General features: G+C 38.6%; 1 protein-coding gene across 2 annotated transcripts in view; it reads right to left on the bottom strand.

The window, feature by feature from the left end:
* The window catches only part of LOC124621578 (cytoplasmic dynein 2 intermediate chain 1), a 168,893-nt gene that overhangs the window by 26,786 nt on the left and 115,501 nt on the right, over positions 1-26,606 (bottom strand). For both annotated transcript variants that reach the window (XM_047147152.1, XM_047147153.1), the window contains exons 16-17: positions 25,385-25,443; positions 8,628-8,776 (exon numbers count right to left, since the gene is read on the bottom strand). In XM_047147152.1, the coding sequence (XP_047003108.1) occupies positions 8,628-8,776; positions 25,385-25,443 (208 nt within the window). The remainder of the gene's footprint in view (positions 1-8,627; positions 8,777-25,384; positions 25,444-26,606) is intronic.

Raw genomic sequence — 26,606 nt, forward strand, 5'->3', positions numbered from 1 at the left:
AATAGTTTGGACAGGAAGAGAATAGAAGCTTTCGAAATGTGGTGCTACAGAAGAATGCTGAAGATTAGATGGGTAGATCATGCAGCTTATGAGGAGATAATGAATAGAATTTCGGAGAAAAGAAATTTATGGCATAACCTAACTAGAAGAAGGAAACAGTAGGACACATTCTGAGGCATCAACAGATCGCCAATTCAGTACTGGAGGGAAAGATGGGGGATAAAAATTGTAGAGGGAGACCAAGAGATGAATACAGTAAGCAGATTCAAAAGCTTGCAGTAGATACTCAGAGATGGAGAGGTTTGTACAGGATAGAGTAGCATGGAGAACTGAATCAAACCAGTCTTTGGACTGAAGACCACAATGACAATAACACCATATGCACAGGCATGAAAGTGAGTTTCCATGAGCACACATTTAAAAATATCCAAAAGTAATTTATTTCTGACACCGCATCAGGGAGCTGCAGTGATTTTATCTTGTAAAATACTTGCAAGAATATCTATGACTTGACTGATTTCCTTCCAAGAATGTAAAAATTAATTTTATGAACTTAAACTTGCTTCAGCGTTCATATTAATTCTTATTTTGCCACTTAGGTGTTGGATGAAATTTGAAAGGACTTGGAAACATTAAACATGTGGGCGCAAAATTTGAAAGGCCTCAGAAACATTAAACATGTGGGCCTTTGCAAACAAAATTACTGACTGTGTGCATCAATATATTACATATTAATAGTTGGAAAATTAAATGTGGACAGATAAGGACAGCCTCATCCAGTTTTAGGCAAAGTTTTTGCAAAAACCAAATCAGTCTACAATTACAAATTTCTTTGATGAAGGACTGCATGAGTAATTGTAAACAGAAAAACATTGTGTATTCTAAACATTTTAGTATATTCAGGTGCCACATTTTCAACCAGTAGAAGTTGCAGAGTTTGTGGCTACTACCTATCTTCATTACCTAATAGTTTTTCATTTACAACTATAAATGTATGCCACAAGCTACCATACAATGCTTGGCAGAGTGTATCTTGTACCACTACTAGCTATTCACCTTCCTGTTATACTCACAAATAGAGTGTGGCACAAATGATTGCCTATACACCTCCGTACAAGCCCCAATTTCTCTTTTCTTGTCTGCAAGACCCTTATGCAAAATGTATGTTAACAGTAGTGGAATTGCAAATACGCTTCTCGGGTTTGCCGCCGGATCGTATTGTGTAAATCGTACAATATTTCTTCGATGCAACTGCTCGACATCATCAGGTGGTGGTAGCTGCTGCTGTCACTGCTACAAGGCGCGACTGATAACTTTGCAGCAGCAGCTACCACCACCTGATGATGTCGAGCAGTTGCATTGAAGAAATATTGTACGATTTACACAATACGATCCGGCGACAAACCCGAGAAGCGTATTTGCAACAGATCCGTCGGGAAAGCATGAAAAGTCAGTAGTGGAATTGTCCTGCAGTCAGCTGCAAATGGTGGTTGTCTAAATTTCCTCAATAGTGTTTCACAAAAAAGAATGCCATTTTCCATCCAGGGATTCCCATTTGAGTTCAAAAAATATTTCCACAATACTTCCACACTGTTTGAATGTGCTGGTAACACATCCAGCAGCATGCCTGTGATTGGTTTGATGTCTTCCATTAATCCTACATGGTGAGGATTCCAAACACTCGAGCAGTACTCAGGAATGGGCTACCACACTAGTGTTCTATATGCCATCCCCCTTGTAGATAGTACACTTTTCTAGAATTCTCCCAATAAACTGAAGTCAACCACTCTCCTTTCCTACAGATGACCTTACGTGCTAATAGCACCTCTTATCTTCCATTTCTTATACCTTTGCAACACTATGGCCAGATATTTAATTGAAGTGACTTTGTAAAGCAGCGTACTAGTAATATTGTCTTTGAACACTACTGATTTATTTTTCCTGCTCATGTTACATACTTCTACATCTACAGTAAGTTGCCATTCATCACACCAAACAGCAATATACAATGTACTGGGTTCTATTACTTAAGAAGTCTTCATGCCACTCCCATACCTGAGAATCTGTTCCGTATGCTTACTTCATTGACAGTCTGTAATGGGGAATAGTGTCAAATGCTTTCTGAAAATCTAGGAATTTGGAATCTGCCTGTTGCTCTTTATCCATAGTTCACTGGATATTGTGCGAGAAATGGGCAAACTGAGTTTCTCATGCCTGATGCTTTCTAAATCCATGCTGGTCTGTAGACAGAAGCTTTTCTGTCTCAAGGAAATTTATTATACTCAAATTTAGGATATGCTCAAGAGTTCTGCAGCAAGAAGATGCTAAGGATATTGATCTGTAATTTAATGGGTCTGCTCCTTTACCATCATTATATCCCAGGGCATCTGTGCTATTTCCAGTTGCTTGCACTTTTGCACTGAGTGAGAGCTTCGCATTAAATGCAAGCTAAGTAAGGGGGCAAAACTCAAAGAGTGCTCACTGTAAAACTGAACTGGGATTTCATCTGGACCTGGAAACTTATGTGTTTTCAACTCTTTCAGTTGCTTCTGAATGCCAGGCAGGCCAACTTCTGTGTCCTCCATTCAGGGAGTCTGTGTGATGGTCAAATGATGGTACATCTGTAAGATTCTCCTGCATGAATGATTTTTTAAAAGTTTAATTTAAAATTTCAACTTTCCTTTTACTGTTTTCTGTTGCCACACCAATCTGGTTGATGAGAGGCTGGATAAATGCCTGTAACCTGCTTAGTGATTTTATGTAAGACTAGAATATTTTTGGGTTCTCGGCAAGATTTTTGCCAGGGTATGATTTTGCATGTCAACATTTCCACATAATTTTTTGAACTCAGAATGTAAAAATCTTTGTTTCGTCAGCATTTTCTGAATTTTGTTCTGTCCTTAAACCACTAACTCAAAGCATACTTCTCCAGAGCATTATTTACAATCAGTTGAAACACTGCCCGTAACTCCTCTACACCCATCATATTTTAAATAAATGATGTCCATTCATTGTTCAAGTAGGATAAAAACAACTGCTTATCTGCTCTTTCCAGCATAAAAAGTCACCTAGCTTTCTTGATGGATTTATCAACTTTACTAACCACTGTCACTATGAAGACATCGCCATAATCACTATACTGTCATTGTTGATATAATCATGTCTGTTTGCAGCTACAAGTTCAAATATATTTCCACTGCATTTGGGCTGTTGAAGAAGCTGCTCAAGAAAGTACTCAGAAAATGTGTAATGAAGCACTTCACAGTACTGTCTGTCTGTGTGAACTGCAGTGAATACATAGACATCCCAGTCTGTACTGTGTAGGTTAAAGTTGCCTGTAACTAATGTTGTATGATCAAGGTATTTCCGCACTAGTTAGCTATTTGTAAATGTTCCCATAAGTTTAACTTAATTCCATATTCATTTCTTCAAAGTATTTAATACTTTAACATGGGCTTCTTTATTATGTCTTTTCACATTATTTTGATGCTTGTGAGTTGTATGTGACATTTTTACTATAGCAGATTATTTGCATGAAATCTATGTTTTCAGCACTGGGAGAAGTGGTGGCAACTAAATCTCTCCACAACATCCATCACCAATTGAAAGTTCGTGTGCTCTATCCCCTCTACCTGCAAACCAAGGGAGGTGTGTTTGCTAAAATATTTGCAGACTGTATGTCTTATTTTAAAATGTGCCAATGATCTGATATTTTTATTAGTTTTTAGGAATATTGTGGCCAACAAATTTAAATAAAAAAGATCCTGTTGTTGAGCATTGCTGTCCCATGTATGGTAAAGGGCAGGAAAGTAATTAAAATATTTCATTCGAACATAAAGCACATTACATTTTTAGCTCATGTGCCACACCGCGTAACTGAACCAGTACGTCTAAAATATGAAAATGTGAGTACATTGATATGCTCCACAAAGGAGGTAAGTACACTGACAAAATACAAAGGTCTGATAGTTCAGACATCATTAATTAATCAAATACCTTTTTTCCTATTGAAGGTATTTTTGTAAGTGCCTGCTCATGTTGCTGCATTTAGAGATATACAGCCAGTTTCAGCATTTAGAGATATACAGCCAGTTTTAGCTTTGCCACTGCACCCTATGAATATTGTAAACAAATGGGGTACCTGGATATATGCTGGTATCTTTTACTGTGATAAGTTTGATGGAGTTACATAAGTAAGGAATCTCAAATTCCTGCAGATTTATTGAAGTTAATACCTGTTTGCTTCATTCTGTGTAAAAGCTTACTGATTTTTTTTGTTGTTTTTGGGTTGTAGACACCTTTGAAGCCACTTCTGCAGCTTCATTAAAGATGTGCAAGTGGCATTCAAGAAAACAAATTTGAAGCAAGACCTGATTTACATCAAATCAAATCTTGTGAACTTGCCTGCAGCAGTAATTAAACTGGAAGCCACAGGTATACAACTGGTGGAATCTTTGGCAGTTTCTGAAGAGATTGAAAATCTTTGCAATCATCCTGTGGAGAAGAGAAAGTTGCAGCAAAAGATAAGCTGAACAAAGTTATCAGATGAAGTCCTGATTTTGACTTTCTTAAGACAAGGGCAAAAATGCAAAAGACTTCCAACTTGATCTAATTTTGCCCAAAATTTCTTCACCTGTCACTTCTTGTGATGTAGAACCATTTTCTGTGTACAAAAATGGGAATGCGTGAGCCTCATTGAAGAAAATATGGAGTAACTGGTTGTTGAGTACTGTTTTAGAAAGAAATAGCAATAACTATATAACTGAATTTTGATTCCACAAATTTTTATTGTTTTGCTGCTTCATCATGCACATTTAGTGATGTGACACTGCATGAATGCCTACACTTTACGATTTTTGTAATGCTTGAAAAACTGGATCTAGTGACAACTAATGAAATAAGAACAATGTGATAAAGGTACAGTCAGGAAGTGCATCTAGGTAGCCTGTTAAGAGGTAATTAAAAGGGACATATGACAAAGAGTGTGATAAATTAGGAGTTTTAAGCATAGCTAGAGACAGAACAACTGTTTATTAAAGTGGAAAGATAATATGAAAATTAGACCATTTTCGACAGGTGAAAAAAAGGCACTGTCCTGGTCAATGGTTGGTTGGTTGTTTCGGGGAAGGAGACCAGACAGCGAGGTCATCGGTCTCATCGGATTAGGGAAGGATGGGGAAGGAAGTCGGCCGTGCCCTTTGAAAGGAACCATCCCGGCATTTGCCTGGAGCGATTTAGGGAAATCACGGAAAACCTAAATCAGGATGGCCGGAAGTGGGATTGAACCGTCGTCCTCCCGAATGCGAGTCCAGTGTCCTGGTCAATGGAGCAGACAGAAATGTTGAGATAGAATGAGTGGAAATTATAAAAGAACAATCATTTGCAATTTTATTTTGATATAGAGAATATTCTGAAATTAGAAATGCTGCCAAGTAAGTGTTATGAACACATGAATATTGTTTTTGTTGTTGTCTTCGTCCACAGACTGGTTTGATGCAGCTCGCCATGCTACTCTTTCCTGTGCGATCCTCTTCATCTTCGAGTGACTACTGCAACCTACATCCTCCTGAATCTGGTTAGTGTACTCATCTCTTAGTCCCATTCTACAATTTTTACCCTCCACTTTTCTTTCCAATACTAAATTGGTAATCCCCTAATGCCTCAGAATGTGTCCTACGATCTGATCCATTCTTCTAATTAAGTTGTGCCACAAATTCCCCTTCTCCTGTGTCAAGAGGCACTGGTAGGATTTTGAGGTGATAAGATGCTCCAAAATAAGTTGACATTAAATGGTTCTTTGTGCAGAAAGTGTAAAAAACATGTAGTCACAGGAATTCAGTGCATTAAGTGCAACTTTTGGTTACACGAGAAGTGCGCAGATGCATATCTGAAATTTATAAATGACGGTATTTAGTGGACATGCCTCGACTGAATACATGATGAAAATGTGCGATTAACATCTGTACTACGTTCTAAAGATGAAATTATTCATATTCTTCCAAAGTGACATTGATGCTCTGAAAGCAGAACTGATCCTGCTAAAACAGGGAAATATTGCATTGAAACATGAAAAGCTGCAAATCATAAAGAACCATGTCATCCATTATTTAGAAAACTTAGAATATTAACTCTGCCATACCTAACATATTGAGATTATTATATTTTTGTATTCCTGACATGAAAAATTTGAAGGAAACCATTTTGTTCATTCACATGATACTAGAAACTAAAAAAATTTTGTGCTCCCCACCTGCTGCCTCAGACTGTGGGCCCAAAGACATGGGAATGAAAATTTTTAATAAATTAAAAAGGAAACAACTTGATGCAGATGAATTCAGGTTCATTTAAAAGAAAGTTATATGAGGTACTGACACTGGAACGTTATTACTCAGTGGATGAATTCATGAAGGGAAAACTGGAAATTTGAGCTGGATACAGTGTGCTACATATTCCAAAAAATATTCTTATAATATTATTATATATTGTGGTGCTATTATTTATTAGTGTAAAAATCATTGTAACTGTATTATAAATTTCCAACATGTCTCTTGTATGCAAACCAAATGGATTGCAAATGTACGTCATGAGATGAATAAAACACAATTCACAATTCTATTCAGTACCTCCTCTTTAGTTATGTGATCCACCCATCTAATCTTCAGCATTCCTCTGTAGCACCACATTTTGAAAGCTTCTTTTCTCCACTGTTTATCATTCATGTTTCACTTGCGTACATGGCTACACTCCACACAAATTTTTTCAGAGAAGACTTCCTGGCACTTAAATCTGTAGTTGGTGTTAACAAATTTCTCTTCTTCAGAAAACCTTTCTTTGACATAGCCAGTTGACATTTTATATCCTCTCTACTTCGACCCTCAGTTATTTTGCTCCCCAAATAACAGAACTCATTTACTACTTTGAATGTCTCATTTCCTAATCTAATTACCTCAGCAACACCTGCTTTAATTTGATTATATTCCATTATCCTCATTTTACTTTTGTTGATGTTCGTCTTATATTCTCCTTTCAAGACACTGTTCATTCTTTTCAGCTGCTCTTACAGGTCCTTTGCTGTTTCTCACAGAATTACAATGTTGTCAGCAAACCTCAAAGTTTTTATTTCTTCTCCATGGTTTTTAATTCCTGCTCCAAACTTTTCTTTAGTTTCCTTTACTGCTTGCTCAGTATACAGATTGAATAACATTGGGGATAGGCTGGCTCATTCCCTTCTCAATCACTCATTCCATTTCAAGCCCCTCGACTCTTATAACTACCCTCTGGTTTCTCAACAAATTGTAAATAGCCTTTTGCTTCCTGTATTTTACCCCCACCACCTTCAGAATTTGAAAGAGAGTATTCCAGACAATGTTGTCAAAAGCTTTTTCTAATGCTACAAATGTAGGTTTGCCTATTCTTAACCTATCTTCTAAGATAAGTCGTAGGGTCAGTATTGCCTTGTGTGATCCAACATTTTTATGGAATCCAAACTGATCTTCCCTGAGGTCAGCTTCTACCAGTTTTTCCATTCGTTTGTAAAGAATTCATGTTAGTATTTTGCAATCATGACTTATTAAACCGATAGTTCAAATGTTCACACCTGTCGACACCTGCTTTCTTTGGGATTGGAATTATTATATTCTTCTTGAAGTCTGAAGGTATTTTTCCTGTCTCATACATCTTGCTCACCAGATGGAAGAGTTTTGTCATGGCTGGCTCTCCCAAGGCTATCAGTATTTCTAGTGGAATGTTGTCTACTCCTGGGGCTTTGTTTCGACTTAAGTCTTTCAGTGCTCTGTCAAATTATTCACGCAGTATCATATCTCCCATTTCATCTTCATCTATATCCTCCCCCATTTCCATAATATTGCCCTCAAGTACATTTCCCTTGTGTAGACCCTCTATATACTCCTTCCATCTTTCTGCTTTCCCTTCTTTGCTTAGAAGTGGTTTCCCATCTGAGCTTTTGTTATTCATACAGGTTCCTTTTCTCCAAAGGCCTCTTTAATTTTCCTGTAGGCAGTATCTATTTTACACCTAGTGATATATGCTTCTACATCCTTTGATTTGTCCTATAGCCATCCCGTCTTAGCCATTTTGCACATCCTGTTAATCTCATTTTTGAGATGTTTGTACTCCTTTTCACCTGCTTCATTTACTGCATTTTTATATTTTTTTCTTTCATCATAAATATTACATTTTAAAAATGCACAGGAAATAATCATCGGTTGGCATGGATCTGAGAGCACACTTTAGTTAGAATAAAACTTTCATTTGTGTACTTCATATATAAATTACTTCAAAATTGTGCTTTTAAGTTTTGTCAGTGCAACATCTGAATAAGGTGACTGTAAATGGACTGACAGGAATTGTTTTTGACCATGTGTTTTTTCTTTTTTTTATGTGTGTGTGTGGGGGGGGGGGGGGGGGGGGGGGGATGCTAACACATGCAAAGATTGAAAATAATAATTTAGTACGATTTATTGAGCAACTGCTGAATTTCACAGAGAAAGGATACGATCATTATAAACTGACTTTCCAGAACAATATTCCTTGGTTGGTTACCATCCATAGCCGCTTATCTATTATTTTGAGCTATAAAGCAAAAATATTTATAAATCTTTGCATACCTGGATGTACGGTCAAGGCTGAAAATTGAACATGGTGAATGGGACAACCACTGGACAGAAACCAACGGTGATGTGCCAGCAGGTGTCTGTGCAATCCCTTTTTCTGAATTCCGCCAGAAGAGTTTCATACTGCCATCACTGCAGCCAACCTAAAAAAAATATAAAGGAACAAAATTAAGATATAACTGAACAGATAAGACTAAAACTTTATTATCAATTACATAAAATATAAGTGGATGTCTTAGAAAATAGACAAGACTGTAAAATGCAAATATTTTTACATCATTTGCCATACTACTCATGAGATAATATGTTGTTGAGATTTTATGACAAAATGAAATGAAGTAGAAATTCTTCAAAGGTAGTGCCCAATGGGCACCTTAAAAGTGTCATGCACAGTTCAGTAAAAAGTCAAAATAGCATTCAGTGAGTTTAAAAGTGAAGATGTTAACATAAAGAATGAGTGAGGAAATTCAATTGCGGAGGGAGTGTATATGTGGAAAGACAACACTGAAGGCCTCTATGAGGTGAGTGGTGGGATGGGGTGAATTGTCTGATGATGTGATAGAAGAAGAAATAGTGCCAATAAGGAAGACATAAGGGATCCAGTACAATAGAATTTAACAGAGCTTTGGAAGACTTGTGATCAAATAAGATGGAAAGCCTAGATAACATTACTTTGGTATTTATAAAATAACTGGGGTAAGTGGCAACAAAAGACTATTCAAGTTGGTTTGTAGAATCATGAGTTTGGAGACAGTAACACCATACCTTCAGAAAAATATCGCCCGCACATTCCCAAAGAGAGCTCAATCAGTTAAACAGCTCATGCATCATTGATGGTGACAAAAATAATGTACAGAAGAATGGGAAATAAAACTGAAGATTTGTCAGATGACGATCAGTTTGGCTTTAGGAAATGTAAATGCACCAAACACAGTTCTGTCACTCCACTTGATAATGGAAGCAAGACTTAAGAAAAATCTAGACACATTCATAGGATTTGTCAACCTAGAAAGAAAGAAGTACTCAGTTTAAAAACGATGTAAGACAAGGATGTAATCTTTTGCCCTTGCTGCTTAATTGTGCATCGATAGAAATAAAAGGTTCAGGGGTGTATTAAAATTGATAGTGAAAGGATATAAATGATAAGTTTTGCTGATGTTGCTATCCCCTATGAAAGTGTAGAAGAATTTAAGCACCTGTTGAATGGAGTGAACAATCTAATGAGCACAAAAACTGAAGAAAGGTGAAAATAATGAGGAGCAGCCAAAGTGGATAGCGATAAGCTTAATATCAAAATTGGGAAACATGAAGTAGACTGCAGGAAGTACTGCAGCCTGATTACTGCAGGGGAGGTCCTGCACTTTGCCACTATCCCGAGAATATGATGGGAAGGTCTATCCATCTCTGCCATCACCAGGGAATCAACAAAAGACCACTATGCTCTGGGCCCTGGAGTGTGATGCAGTCTGAGGTCCTTGCAGGTGTTGCCGCTGGCCACACTTACTGCGGCAGTAGTCACAGCAGCATCAGCAGAATGCTTAGTCAGCAGTCAGAGGCTGCCACACTTGGGAAACACCATGATATTCTCTGGGTCCCAACCAATGATTGTAAACAAACCTCAATAAAGAAACATTGTAACCATCATTGGTCCTTTTTTGGCTGCACAACACATCCTTCAGCAGAGAATCCTAGCCAGTTCCAAGCAATCCTTGACACACCAGGTGAACTGCCTCTGAAAGTATGCCCCCCAACCTCCACCCTGTTGCAATTGGTACCAGCAAGAGGATGAGGATGGAGACGAAGATGGACAGCTAGAAGACAGCAGCCAGAACCATTGACCTTCTGCAGGAGGAACATCCTACTTGACAATATGAGTAAGTGCTGAATTTAAAGTTTTGTTTGGGCCTGTATGGCTGTTTCTTTTATTCTTCCTTTTTTATTTTTACTCTGGGTGTATTATATACTTAGGTTGGTACTGGGTGGTTATAATCAAAGTGCAGCTACTCAAAGAAGTCCATTGTGGGTTGTAATTGTTGTATGGCAGCAAAATTTGGTAGACATTCTAATGGATCAATGCAGAACCTATTTACCAAGGAAAATATGGAGCTGTCAATGCAAGAAAGACATGCAGAAATGTTTTTGTATGTAATGAATTAGGAATGGGATGATGGCAGAGAAGATCAAACAAGTCAGACAGATATAATGTTGAGTTTATTACTTATTATTGTTGATACAATTTGTGCAACATGAGTACCATAGACATCAACAAGATGCTGTATAGCACCATATTTGCACCTGGTGGCCAAAACTGGAACTTATTTTTTTCCCCAGAGTACACCAGTTCTGCATTAATGTATCACCATATCTACCAAGTTTTGCTGCCATGTGACAATTACAGTTCACAATGGGCCCCCTTGAGTAGCAGCACTTTAATTATAAACACACTGTAATAAGTAGGCAATGTGGAGAGGCAAGTTTTGGCTCAGGAAGCTATTCACCAGGTAACAAATTAAGTAGCTCAGCTGCAGGCACAGTTAGGGCAACTAAGTGAGGAAAGGTGGGAACAGTAACTTCCTAGTCTAGCTATCTTGGACACCAACACTGCTGCACTGGTTACCCAGTATTCAGGAAACTCAGGGGAGGAGGTCTTTGATAATGTAGATGCAGCTGTTATTTTGGGAAATTGGAATAATGAGTAACTGTTGACTGTAAGCAAGCTAAAACTAGCAGGGGACAGTACCGCATGTATTATGAACAATGAAAAGTTGAGAGAAGTACAGTCATTTGATGACTTAGGTAAGGGTTGGTGGACAGATATAGGAGAAAGAGTAAGTTGAGATACTATCACGAGCAACTTAATGGAATGTTTTAAAAGCATGGGGAATCAATAGAGTTTCATAGGCATTATTTGCAAAATTAATGGCAACACACATGAGATGACAGAGTGTGATAAAGCTAACAAAGCCATGTTACAAGATGCTTAGCTGAGAACTGATGACACTTTTTTTATGGAGGTTGTCATGAAGAGTTTGGCTGGAATTCCCAAAGGCTCTGAATAAAGCAATAGAAACTGAGGTAGCACTAGCTGAAATTGATGTGGTCACCAAACCACAGGGAAAAAGCAATATTTAATATGTGAGACCTGAGTTTCTCCTGGCGTATACAACTTTCAAATAACTTCCGGGAATTCAGCCAGGTAACACTTTCAGCGACCGCCGATATTTCGGCGGGAGAACACCCCGCCATTTTCAAGGCAGTTTACCTGGCTGAATTCCCGGAAGTTATTTGAAATATTTAATATGACTGTTAAATGTTTTAGATGTGGTTAGAGAGCTTATGAAGCATAACTGCAGAGAACATCAGTGCCATATATGCAAAAGTTTTGGACATTCTGAGTAGAGATGTAATGACAGAAACCTGTAGAGGCATAGAAGACAGTCATAGGGCAGACCTCGAACTCTGCAGTTAAATGGGGAAGGGGCATCATGTGCACTGTACAGCACTCCCAGTGGGAGTAATCACAAGTGCAAAATCAGGGGCAGACTTTTTTCTGACTTGTTACATAATAGGAAATTTGTGTAAATTTTTATTAGGTACTGGATCTCAGGTATCTATGGCAAGTATGGGTATACTTGATAAAGCAAAATTAAATCCATTACACTGGGCATTAAACGGCACAGATGGGGGTCATGTAGATTCACTAAGTTCAACAGTAATACGTTTCTGAGTGGGAAAGGTAACTTGTGCGTTGATGTAGAAGTTCTTCCTATGGTCAGCGATGGCTATGAAAAATTGTTCTTGCATTAGATTCCTGCTTGCACATCATGACAAAGTTGACTTGGAGTAGCATATAATAGAACTGGCTCTACTGCCAGAATACTATTAAAGTCAAAATGTTCACCCTTAAGCAAGGGGCAGCTGCCTAAACTGGCTTAAATTCGACTCGCAGGATATCATACCGAAATATACTAGAAAGATAATTTGGGTTGATGTAGAAGCTGATTTTCTGGTGAATTCTTTGTGTATTGTTGAAACTTCATTTGAAAATCAAAAATTGGATAAGGCAAAATGTTTTGCACCATGCAGTTTATCCCAAGTACACGAAATTGAAGGAAGCAAAGTAGTGCCTGTCAGTATTGATAACTTTAGCACTGAGGAAGTACAGCTATCAGTGGTATGCTGATAACTAATATAGATATACTATGTGAAGATGAGCTAGACAGGGATGTCATGTTCAATTACACAACACCGGGACAGTCTGTCAGCTTGACTGCACTAGGAAATAAAGTAGCATATCTAGAGTGACAGGACAAGGAGGGCATTGTACGACTTTTGAGGAATCCACAGGGTTGTCTGATCCTCGTGGCCTATTGCCTACCACACCATTAGCTCAACATTATATGGGAAACTGTATTGAGTTCCTGAAGCCCTACAGCCTGTAATGGAGGACCTTTTACGTTAACAGCTTCAAGACAGGATCATAAAAACAAGTAATAGCTCCTGGTCAGCACCTGTTGTCAATGGTTCTGTTATGACTACCACTACTTAAAACAGTATCAGACACCTACCCAATACCAAATATACCAGAAACCTTAGACAATCTGGTCAGTATTTCACAAGTACTGAAAGTGGATACTTTCAATTAGAGGTAGTGCCTGAAGATCGTCTGAAGGCAGCATTCTTAGCACCATCTGGTCATTATTGCTATCACCACATGCCTTTTGGGCTCAAAAGGCATGAGCTACTTTCCAGTGATTATTAGATTGATCATTGCAAGGATTGAAAGTGAAGCAATGCATCGTCTGTTTGGATGATATAATTGTGTTTTTTGAAGACACCCAGGAGCAAAGTTTTCAGTCATCTACATGCAGCATGTTTTACCCTTAGCCTGGAAAAGTGCCATTATGTTTTAATACAGTCAAAATGGTGTCCAGTCTGTGTCATATTGATGCTGTCAAAAATTTTCCAACACTCACTACAATAAAAGAATTACAGTCATGTTTAGGCCTCATAAACTTTTATCAAAAATTTCTTCCATTATTGCAAGACCCCTTCCACAGTTATTAAGGAGAGGGATAAAATTTCATTGGCACCAGAATGTGAAGCAACTTTTATAAAACTGAAAGATTTATTAATGTCTAGTACATTTCTTACCTGTCGAGATTACCAGGAACAGTTAACACTATAGTGCGACTCCAGCAATTTCGCATTAGCCTGTCTCTTGAATAAGGAAATAGATGGACAGGAACACCCCACAGTATATGTATCCAGACAGTTGACATTAATATGCAGAAAAAATTAATTTCCAGTATTCTTTATGTGGACAGCATTTTAAAGTAATAACTATTCACATGGCACTCATGGTTACTAGGACCCATCTAGTAAGTTAACTAGATGGGCATTGTGTCTCATGGAGTTTGACTTCAAAGTAATAAATACACTGCCCAGGAAGGTCACAAACAAATGCAGACAGTCTGAGTTGCAATGTATGCACTGTGGAATGCGCTGATATAAATAAGGGTGAAAAGAAGGAAGCAAAGGGCAATGCCTGAGACTGTCAGTGGTTGGCCAGACAGTCACAATTCAACATGGAGGATGAAAGTTTTACAGGAATATGAGACACGATCTATACATAGTAGTACCAGAGAAATTATGAAGCTAAGTTTCTGTGTTATTGACTCGAGTGGTCTGTTATTTGTGAGTGTGCTTACATAGTTCATCCAAGTCTCATGCTTCAGCAGTGTGTTTACATTTCGTTGCATGCAGTTGCAGCTGTGATGGTTATAAAGCTAAGTACTAACAAAGTTGTTTGTGCACTGTTATATGGTTATTAAATTTAGTAGTTTTCAATGGTGTCTTGTGCTGTTTGTGGTGAAGTAATGGTTTAATAAACTTTTGGAAACGTTCACTCACTGTGTTTTTTAGAATTGTCTGTGCATTAAAGTAGTATATTAAATTTTGTGCAGTAGTTTTTGGCTCACATTTTTTATCCTTTTTTGGTGAAATATTTCAGTAAAATTTTCATTCACAGGATTGTCTGATCCTCCTGGCCTATTGCCTACCACACCATTAGCTCAACATTATATGGGAAACTGTATTGAGTTCCTGAAGCCTTACAGCCTGTAATGGAGGACCTTTTACGTTAACATGTGGCTGGAGAAGGCACTGATGGCAAAGGACATTGCTCACATTGCAGTGGTGCCAGTTGAGTCTATCAATAGATCAATAGATCGGGCTTCACTAGGCACGGGCTGCACCTCAACAGGTATGGGAAGGGGAGGCTGGTAAAGCTTATACGTGACAGTGTAGTGGATGGTGGTAGGATCACTCATGGAAAAATTCCTCTAGTAGTTGGTGTTAGAGCTGCACCCCTTTTAGATTGAAGTCAGCTGATAGGTATACCTACTTAAAGGAAGTCCCTCTAACAAAGGAATCACCTTCAGAGGTGGTCAAGTATCCAAGTAGAGAAGGAATTAGCATATTTCATAAAATATCTTTATCTCTAATAAGGGATAAAGTTAGTGAACTGCTTATAGATGTTGACTCTGACATTATTGGTATATCAGATCACCACTTATATAATTTGACAATTCAGAGGCATCCTTTACCTGGATACAGATTAGCTGGTGTTTTCAAAGAGTTCCTTGTAGAGTAGGGGAATGGCCATGTACATAAAAAACAATATTCTATTTGAGTCCACAGACATATCACAGCACTGCATGGAACAGATGTTTGAATGTTATGCAGGGGCAGTTGAATTTAGTGAAACTAAACTTCTAATTGTTGTTGTTTATAGGTCTCCTAACTCTGACTTCAGAGCATTTCTGCTCAAGCTAGAGCGAGTTCTTGATTCACTTTATATGAAGTACCAGGAAATTAGTTACCTGCAGTGACTTCAATATTAATTTTGTGTATGATTGTGCAAGAAAAAGGATGTTAGTGGATCTTCTAAATTCATATGATCTGATGCAGAATGTGTTTTTTCCAACTAGGGTGCAGAGGAACAGTAGCACAGCCATAGACAATATTTTTATTCATTCTTCATTACTAGATGGGCATTCTGTTAGTAAAAGGGTGAATGGCCTTTCAGGCTATGATGTACAAATTTTAACACTATAAGGCTTTTGTACTCAAACAAATGTCACATATAATTACAAACTATGAAGGAGAGCTAACCCAATGGCAATACAGAGCTTTTTAAACTTCATTAAGGAACAAGACTGGCAGGATGTTTATAGTGCCGATAACATAGATTCCTTAACACATTTCTCATGCTGTTTGAGAGTTGCTTCCATTACAACGTTCTAAATGGGGTGCTAGCAGCAAAAGGAAGCCCGGGTGGCTCATTAGTGCGATAAGGATATCATGTGTGGGAATTATATCAAAATGTTAGAAGTAGTTACAATCAATCTACAGTAGCGCATTACAAACAGTATTGTAAGGTGCTTAAAATGTTATTACAAAGGCAAAGTGTACATAGTGTGCAAATAGAATAGCTAATTCACAGGATAAAATTAAAACCATATGGTCAGTTGTGAAGGAAGGGTCTGGTCAGCAGCACAAGGTTGATTATATCAAGTCAATTCATAGTAAAAATATTTCTATAACTGATAAGTCAGATATATGCCTTTCCAAGACTGATTCTGAAATACTCCTCTGTGATACTGACAAGGGGGAGATTGAGTCAATAGTTGAATCACTGAAGACTAAGAACTCTCATGGCTGTGATGGAGTGCCTAGCAGGATATTAAAGTACTGTGCTGCACATTATAGCCCTGTACTTCGCCAGTTTTGTAATTTTTCCATTAAGAAAGGTCAATTTCCCAGTGATTAAAGTACTCAGTAGTAAAGCAGCTTTATAAAAAGGGACAATGTAGGCAATTTCAGACCTATTTCCATGCCATCAGGGTTTGCTAAAATTATTGGAAAGGCTATGTGTGTAAGGATAATTGATAATTTTATATCATATTATTTGCTATCAAATGTACAGTTCAGCTTTAGAAGTTATTTAAGAACTGAAAATGCTATAATCTCTTTTTCTGTGAGGTACTGGATGGATTAAAAAAAAGGTTTCAAATGCTAGGTATATTTTTTTGATTTATTATTGATTTAACTAAGGTGTTTGATTGTGTTGATCACAAAATATTGCTCTGGAAGCTGAACCATTATGGAATACGGGGTGTAGTTCACAATTGGTTCACTTCTTACCTTAACAACAAGCAGCAAAAGGTCACAGTGTTGAGAATGGCTGTGATGTGGGGTCTGAGTGGGGTACCATCAAATGGGATGTGCTCCAGGTATCAGTGTTGGGGCTACTCCTGTTCCTTATTTTTATAAATGATATGCCCTCTAGAATTACAGGTAATTATAAAACATTTCTGTTTGCAGATGACACTAGCTTGGCAGTAAAGGATGTTGTGTTCAACATAGGCTCTGTTTCAAATAGTGCAGTTCATGACATAAGTTTATGGCTTGTAGAAAATAAAGTAACGCTAAATCACAGTAAGACTCAGTTTATAGATTCTAACACACAACTCAACAAAATTCAACATTTTAGTTTCACAGGATGGGCATATGATTAGTGAAACTGAAGAGTTCAAATTTCTAAGTGCTCAGATAGATAGTAAACTGTTGTGGAAAGCCCACATTCAGGATCTTGTTCAAAGATTTGATGCTGCCATTTTTACTATTCGAATGGTATCTGAAGTAAGTGATTGTTTGCCCCAAAATTAGTCTACTTTGCTTATTTTCATTTGCCTATGTCATATGGTATTATATTTTGGGGTAACTCTTTCCATTCTCAAAGGATATTTTTGGCTCAGAAATGGGCAGTTCGGGCAATAAGTGGTGTAGGCTCACGAACCTCTTGTCAATCCCTGTTCACTAGTCTGGGTATTCTGACATTGGCCTCTCAATATATATATTCTCTACTGTCATCAGCTTATTTTCATGAGTTAGCAGCTTTCATTCAATTAATACTAGGCAGAAATCCAAATTGTGTTTGGATCACACTTCCTTAGCTCTTGTGCAGAAAGGTGTGCAGCACACTGCTTCATTCATTTTCAATAGGCTACTACAAGAATTCAAAAATTTTAGCAGTAGTCTACATACTTTCAAACTGAAATTGAAGAGTTTCCTCATGGGTTGCTTCTGCTATTCTGTTGAAGAGTCCCCCGAAAAATTAACCTGACACCTATGCTATATTGTTGATTGTGTTTACTTAAGGTTATGGCTTGACTTTTTTTGGGTTCATAAACATTTTACTTTATCTATTATTACTTATATGTTGTAATTTCATGTACTGAACTATTTCATGATCTTAGAGATTTGCTACTCAATTTGATCCTACAGAACTAGACATGTAAATAAAAATAAAGTAAAAGGTATTGAGGCAGGTCCACAATATGATTTTAGCAGGACGTGCTGGTCATAAGGCAATGGAATACAGAGTAGTGCAAAATTACTCTTATCTAACACATAGACAAGATGTCAATTCGTATGTCAAGAACTGGATTACATGCACACAAAGGCACAGCCCAGTCACCAAAGAATTATGTTGCATATGATTACCTGAGGCAAATATACCATTTCAAATGAGTGGAGCAGATATTCTTGGGCTATTCATGCAAACAGGCACAGGAAACCATTATGTACTGATGATAATCATCATTTTTCATGTTTTACTCCTACGATATCCATATTGAACTGGCAGGCTGAAAACAGTTGCACATTCAATGGTGGATCAGTGATTACTAAAATTTGAAATGCCTGAAACAATAATAACTGATCAAGGAACAAATTTTGTATCCAATTTAATGATGCAGTAATGCTGGTTATCACATATTAAGAAACTTCAGGCTAGTGCTTTACAAATCATGTGAAACAGTTCTCCATCAACTCGTTGGGAGGGCGGAGAAAGCACTTCACTTAAGAAATAGCCCTCTGCATCTTCCTGGACATTAAGGGGGCCTTCAGTAACACAGCCTTTGATTCCATGGTTAGGGCAGCAGAAGTGCATGACCTAGGGACCACTATATGTATGTGGACTAGGGAGGGAAAGTAGAGGCTACCATGATGAATGAAAAGATGGTAGTTAACACCACTAGAGGTTGTCCACAAGGAAGAGTTTTGTCCCCTTTATTGTGGAATCTAGTGGTGAATGAACTCAATGAGGAACTAAATTGCAGACAATGCTTTTGCCAAGGATATGCAGACGATGTTGTCATTGTAATACTTGGCAAATTTACTGACACAGTTAAAAATATGGCATAAGATGCAATGGACATTGTGCAAGACTGGTGCATTAAGCAGGATCTAAGGGTTAATCCTACGAAGACTGTTATGGTGCCATTCACAAAGAGGTGTATCCAACAGTCAAGTTGGAATCTAAAGCTCTTCGATGAAACCCCACCTGTGAAGGTGATAGTGAAATATCTAGGGGTAACCTTAGATGAAAAACTAACATGGACCCCTCACATTAAGAGCATTCTGCTCCAAGGTGAAAGGTACTCTAGTGAGTACCAGAAGGGCTTGTGACAAAAACTGGGGCCTAAGCCCCAGAGGTATGCACTGGATATACACCATGGTGATAGACCTAGGATCTCCTATGGGGCTGAAGTGTGTTGGAAGAAGGTAGAACAGCAGGTTGCAGCTAAGGAGCTTGCTAACGTGCAGAGACTGGCCTGCTTAGCCATAACAGGTGGAATTAGCAGCACATCAACTGCTGGAATGGAAGCCATGCTGGACATGTCTCCACTACACCTTTGGGTCAAGATGGAGGTAGTAGCTGGTGCATACAGACTCAAAACTGGAAAAACTGGATCTCATTGGGATATCTAGAATCACACACTAAACCAGTGAGTGAGGTAAATATAGGAATGGCTGGGGAAATGCTGGCCAACTATATAATAACTCCTCTGCTGCCTTCACTATTTCATCTCTCAAAGCTACCCATTCTTCTTCTACTGTATTTCTTTCCCCCATTCTTGTCAATCGTTCCCTAACACTCTCCCTGAAACTCTGTACAACCTCTGGTTCTGTCAGTTTATCCCGGCCCCATCTCCTTAAATTCCCACCTTTTTGCAGTTTCTTTAGTTTTAATCTACAGTTCATAAGCAATGGATTGTTGTCAGAGTCCACACCTGCTCCTGGAAATGTCTTAGAATTTAAAACCTGGTTCCTAAATCTCTGTCTTACCATTATATAGGGTGGTCCAATGACAGTGACCGGGCCATATATCTCATGAAATAAGCATCAAACGAAAAAATTACAAAGAACGAAACTTGTCTAGCTTGAAGGGGGAAACCAGATGGCGTTATGGTTGGCCCATTAGATGGCACTGCCATAGGGCAGACGGATATCAACTGCATTTTTTAAAATAGGAACCCCCATTTTTATTACATATTCGTGTAGTACATAAAGAAATATGAATGTTTTAGTTGGACCACTTTTTTCGCTTTGTGATAGATGGTGCTGTAATAGTCACAAATGTGTAAGTACATGGTATCACGTACAATTCGGCCAGTGCAGACGGTATTTGCTTCGTGATACATTACCCATGTTAAAATGGTGTTAAAATGGACCATTTACCAATTGCGGAATAGGTCGATATCATGTTGATATATGGCTATTGTGATCAAAATGCCCAACGGGTGTATGCTATGTATGCTGCTTGGTATCCTGGACGACATCATCCAAGTGCCCGGACCGTTCGCCGGATAGCTACATTATTTAAGGAAACAGGAAGTGTTCGGCCACATGTGAAACGTCAACCATGACCTGCAACAAATGATGATGCCCAAGTAGGTGTTTTAGCTGCTGTCATGGCTAATCCTCACAACAGTAGCAGACAAATAGCGCGAGAATCAGGAATCTCAAAAACGTCGGTGTTGAGAATGCTACATCAACATTGATTGCACCCGTACCATATTTCTATGCACCAGGAATTGCATAGTGACAACTTTGAGTGTCATGTACAGTTCTGCCACTGGGCACAAGAGAAATTACCGGACGATGACAGATTTTTTGCATGCGTTCTATTTAGCGACGAAGCGTCATTCACCAACAGCGGTAACGGAAACCGGCATAATATGCACTATTGGGCAATGGAAAAACCACGATGGCTGCAACAAGTGGAACATCAGTAAACTTGGCAGGTTAATGTATGGTGCGGCATTATGGGAGGAAGGATAATTGGCCCCGATTTTGTTGATGGCAATCTAAATGGTGCAATGTATGATGATTTACTACGTAATGTTCTACCGATGTTAATACAAGATGTTTCACTGCATGACAGAATGGCAATGTACTTCCATCATGATGGATGTCCGGCACATAGCTTGCTTGTGGTTGAAGCGGTATTGAATAGCATATCTCATGACAGGTGGATTGGTCGTTGAAGCACCATACCATGGCCTGCACATTCACTGGATCTGACGTCCCCGGTTTTCTTTCTATGGGGAAAGTTGAAGGATATTTGCAATCATGATCCACTGACAATGCCTGACAACATGCATCAGCGAATTGTCAATGCATGTGAGAACATTATGAAAGGCGAACTACTCGCTGTTGAGAGGAATGTCGTTACACATATTGCCAAATGCATCGGGGTTGACGGACATCATTTTGAGCATTTATTGCCTTAATGTGGTATTTACAGGTAATCACACTGTAAGAGCATGCATTCTCAGAAATGATAAGTTCACAAAGGTACACGTATCACATTGGAACAACCGAAATAAAATGTTCAAACATACCTATGTTCTGTATTTTATTTTAAAAAACCTACCTGTTACCAACTGTTCGTCTAAAATTGTGAGACATATGTTTGTGACTATTACAGCACCATGTATCACAAAGCGAAAAAAGGCATCCAACTAAAACATTCATATTTCTTTACGTACTACACGAATATGTAATAAAAAATGGGGGTTCCTATTTTAAAAAATGCAGTTGACATCCGTTTGACCTATGGCAGCGCCATCTAGTGGGTCAACCATAGCGCCATCTGGTTTCCCCCTTCAAGCTAGACAAGTTTCGTTCTTTGCAGTTTTTTCATTTGACTCTTATTTCGTGAGATATTTGGCCCGGTCACAATCAATGGACCACCCTGTATAATTTATCTGAAACCTGTCAGTATCTCCAGGCTTCTTCCATGTAAACAACCTTCTTTTATGATTCTTGAACAAAGCATTAGCTATGATTTAGCTGTGCTCTGTGCAGAATTCTACCAAGCAGCTTCCTCTTTCATTCCTTACCCCCATTCCATATTCACCTACTACGTTTCCTTCTCTTCCTTTTCCTACTATCGAATTCCAGTCACCCATGAAATTAAATTTTCATCTCCCTTCACTATCTGAATAATTTATTTTACCTCATCATACATTTCATCAATCTCTTCATCATCTGTGGAGCTAGTCGGCATATAAACTTGTACTACTGTGGTAGGCATGGGCTTCGCATCTATCTTGGCCACAATAATGCCTTCACTATGCTGTTTGTAGTAGCTCACCCACATTCCTACTTCTTTTATTCATTATTAAACATACTCCTGCATTACCCCTATTTGATTTTTTATTTATAACCCTGTATTCACATGACCAGAAGTCTTGTTTCTCCTGCCACCGAAATTCACTAATTCCCACTATATCTAATTTTAACCTGTCCAGTTCCCTTCTAAAATTTTCTAACCTACCTGCCCGATTAAGGGATCTAACATTCCATGCTTCAATGCATAGAATGCCAGTTTTCTTCCTCCTGATAACAACGTCCTCCTGAGTAGTCCCCACCTGGAGATCTGAATCGGGGGCTATTTTACCTCCGAAATACTTTACCCAAGAGGATGCTATCATCATTTAAGCATACAGTAAGGCTGCATGCCCCCGGGAAAAATTATGGCTGTAGTTTCTCCTTGCTTTCAGCGGTTTGCAGTACCAGCACAGCAAGGCAGTTTTGGTTAGTGTTACAAAGCCAGATCAGTCAATCATCGAGACTGTTGTCCCTGCAACTACTGAAAAGGCTGCTGCCCCTCTTCAGGAACCATGTGTTTGTCTGGCCTCTCAACAGATACCCCTCCATTGTGGTTGCACTTACGGTACGGCTATCTGTATCATTGAGGCACGCAAGCTTCCCCACCAATGGCAAGGTCCATGGTTTATGGGGGAAGACCTCCGTATAGACCCAAATGCACAGTACAAAGTGATATAATAAGTGGAACTAGAAATTTGAAATGTAAATAATTGTAAATAAACCAGTGTCTGTGTTTTAGCAAAATTCAAGGATGGATTTGCTTTGTAGAAGGTAGGAAATGATGAGAGTAAAGTAATAAACAAGACTTAGAACCAGAAGTGCAGTGCTTTGCAACACCTCTGTAATGACAGGCCGCATGTGCCAAAGCCAGGCCAGCCTGCAGGGCGTATTGCAGCCCAATTACAACAACTGGGTTGTTGCCCCATTGCAGACTATTCATCATGATACAATAACACCACCATTACTGTGAAATGAGCAGGGGGCATCAGTATTTAAGTATGCACAAACGAAGTCATCATTGTCGAACAGCTGGACAGTTATGCGACATCAGACCTGTGCTGTTCAGCACAGTGCCTATGATGGATACACCTATACCTCCACCAGGATGCAAACCATTGCCTGCCACATAAGCATATGGACACCAGGGGCAGTACAACACTTTGACACCATTCGAAGAGTATGACACGACGGTCCAATGCTCTCGGCCCTTGACGGGAATGTCAACAGAAGATCACTATGCTCCGGACCCTGTAGTGTGAGGCAGCCTGCCAAACTTGTAGCTGCCACTGTACACCACACTTATTATGGACAGGAAATATGAGAACATGGTGATGCAGCAGTAACCGTAGCAGAAGAACGTGCAGTCAGCAGCCAAAGGCAAGTGCTCTTGGGAACTGGCTGCTGAGCTGCAGAAACGCTGATATTCTCTAACCCGCCAACCAATGATGGTAAATAACCCTCAACATAGAATCCACTGTAAGCATCACTGGTCCTTCTTCAAATGCACAACACACCCTTCCTCAGCACAGAACTCTAGCCCACTCTAAGCCATACTAGAGACAGCATCGCAGCATTAGAACTGGCTCCAGAAATGTGCCCTCTATCTCCACCCAGTAATAGTTACATCAAATGCCTGTACAAGTGGAAGAGGAGGAGGAAATTGATGTGGGAGTAACAAAAGAGGAAGATCAACAAAAAATCATATTAATAAAGATTTAAGGAACAGTTATAGTTTGTCACCATTGTTGTTTAAGGTGTATTTTGAAGAAGCACTGAAGTACATCAAAGAACATTTTGGAAGAATAATTTAAGTCAAAGGCAACAGATATCAATGTCAGAGCTCTTCCAGCATGAAGTAAGTTAGATTCAGACCTTCTGAATGGGAGAACATAATACTATGGATCAAACATGGGTTCGCAATAGACAACGATAAAATGGATGTGATATTATGAAGTAGTCAGAGAATGGTGACTTAGCATCAAAATTGGTACTTTAAGAAGTCTCCAGAATGAGATTATCACTCTGCAGTGGAGTGTACACTGATATGAAACTTCCTGGCAGATTAAAACTGTGTCAGACCAAGACTCGAACTCGGGACCTTTGCCTTTCACGGGCAAGTGTTCTACCAACTGAGCTACCCAAGCACGACTCACAATCCGTCCTCACAACTTCAATTCTGCCAGTACCTCATCTCCTACCTTCCAAACTTCACAGAAGCTCTTCTGCGAACCTTGCAGAACTAGCACTCTTGGAAGAGTAGAGGACTTGCCCACAAAAGGTAAAGGTCCTGAGTTCGAGTTTCAGTCTGGCACACAGTTTTAATCTGCCAGGAAGTTTCATATCAGCACACACTCTGCTGTAGAGTGAAAATCTCATTCTAGAAACATCTCCCCAGGCTGTGGCTAAGCCATTATCTTCGCAATATCCTTTCTTCCAGGAGTGCTGGTTCTGCAAGGTTCGCAGAAGAGCTTCTGTGAATTTTGGGAGGTAGGAGACAAGGTACTGGCAGAATTGAAGCTGTGAGGATGGACTGTGAGTTGTGCTTGGGTAGCTCAGTTGGTAGAGCACTTGCCCATGAAAGGCAAAGGCCCCGAGTTCGAGTCTCGGTCTGGCACACAGTTTTAATCTGCCAGGAAGTTTCACATTACGAAGTAACTGAATTCTATTATCTAGTCACTAAGGCTCCTCAAGGCAGTTGAAGAAAATAGAAGAAAATAAGATGTGTGGTTTTATTAAGGAACAATGGGTAAAAGATGTGATAAGATAAGCTAGGCAATCAAAGACCATGAAATACACTTATGAGAAACAAGGATACTTATGAGGAACAGGGTCACATTTGATGTGACATCCTGGAATATTAAATTAGTGCTGAAAAGCACTAGAAGGGAAAAAATATAGGGATAGGGACAAACTGGGAGTATAATAAGTGATGTAGAGACAAAACTAGTAATGTACCAAAAAGGAAACAAGTGCCCAGTGAAAGTATATTATCATTTAGAGATGTGGAAAGAGTCATAATTGCTGCTGAAATTCTTGAGGGACTACTAAAGGAACTCTTACATGCAATTTTGTCCACCAATTTCTTAAAATAAATTAATCTTATCATTTCAACGCATAACAGTGCTAGATAACAGTGGAAAAAAGTTTAGTTTTCATTTGCCACTGACACAAAGTATTGGCGACAATGAATGATGTATCAACATGCTAACACATAAAATACATACCAAAAAGAATGGTTCTCCAAAAGGGCAAACATCGATGCATGTGGCAAGACTGCAAACATCTGGGAAAACAAAGAAAAAAGTTATAACTCCTTACAGTGAACTGTATAATAATTCTTAAAAATACATTTGTTTTACTAAGATACAAGACTGTATGTCATATGAGGACATTGTTTTGGAAATTAACAGTTTGTCATGATCTTGGTCCGACTGACCTCCATGTTGTATCTGCATGTCAATGATGTGTCACCTTTACTTCATCCACATGTATCCTTGGTGTTCTTCAAATTGCAGTTGAGGGAAAGAAGTGAAGAGGAAACATTTAGAAGATTATGAAAGGCTCCTGCTTCATCACTACTTTAAGGGAACTGAAGAACGCAGGGAGAAAACAAGCTGCATATGCAAAAGTCTGCCATTTATTGAAGATTTTCTTAATTTCAGGATGGGTCATGGAAGAAATTTAATCACACCAATGTTTGAAATGTTGCATATTAAATCTTCGTAACTGGTCTTGGCTACAGTGTATCATACTTGTAGTTCTCCAATAACAAACTTCTTGACTGACGATACATATGAATTTAAAAATAGTTGTAAGCACTTTTCATGAACCACTAAACAAACATGTTAAATAACAAAGTAAATATTGAAAATTATATTTGGAAGGAAAGTTAATTCCATGTACAACTCTAAGATTTTCCCAGCACATAGATTCTTTGATTATTTCATGGGATTCTGGCTGGTTAATATTGCTGAAAACATAAGATATTTTGCCTGTCAAGACAAGTACATTATGCTTACTGAAAGACTGGGAAATCATAAGAGCATCTAAGAGATTAACAAAGAACAGAATACTGATTCTCCAATTAATTGGAAAGATATTAGCTTTCCATTTAAGAAGGAAAAGAATAGGAAAAGTTTTACAAATATGGAAAACAATTTCAAAGAATTCAAAGAAAATGACAATTACTTGCTTGTGTACAATAATATTAACTTCAACATTGCAACTGCTTACCTCTGTTCTGAAACAGATCTCTGGGTTTTATATCTCACTATTCTAAGGCAAAAGTTATTTATTACACTGCAATAAGTTTCCTGAGCATGAAACCTAAATCAATAAGTCCACAATAAAATAAAATAATTACCCTCAGCCATAAGAATTTCAGTAATTTGCACAACTAATTTACTATGCATGTATAATAGGTTAAATTGAATACAGGCCAGTTGG

This window comes from Schistocerca americana, chromosome 1, assembly GCF_021461395.2.
Source record: "Schistocerca americana isolate TAMUIC-IGC-003095 chromosome 1, iqSchAmer2.1, whole genome shotgun sequence".
Classification (NCBI taxonomy): Eukaryota; Metazoa; Arthropoda; class Insecta; order Orthoptera; family Acrididae; genus Schistocerca; species Schistocerca americana.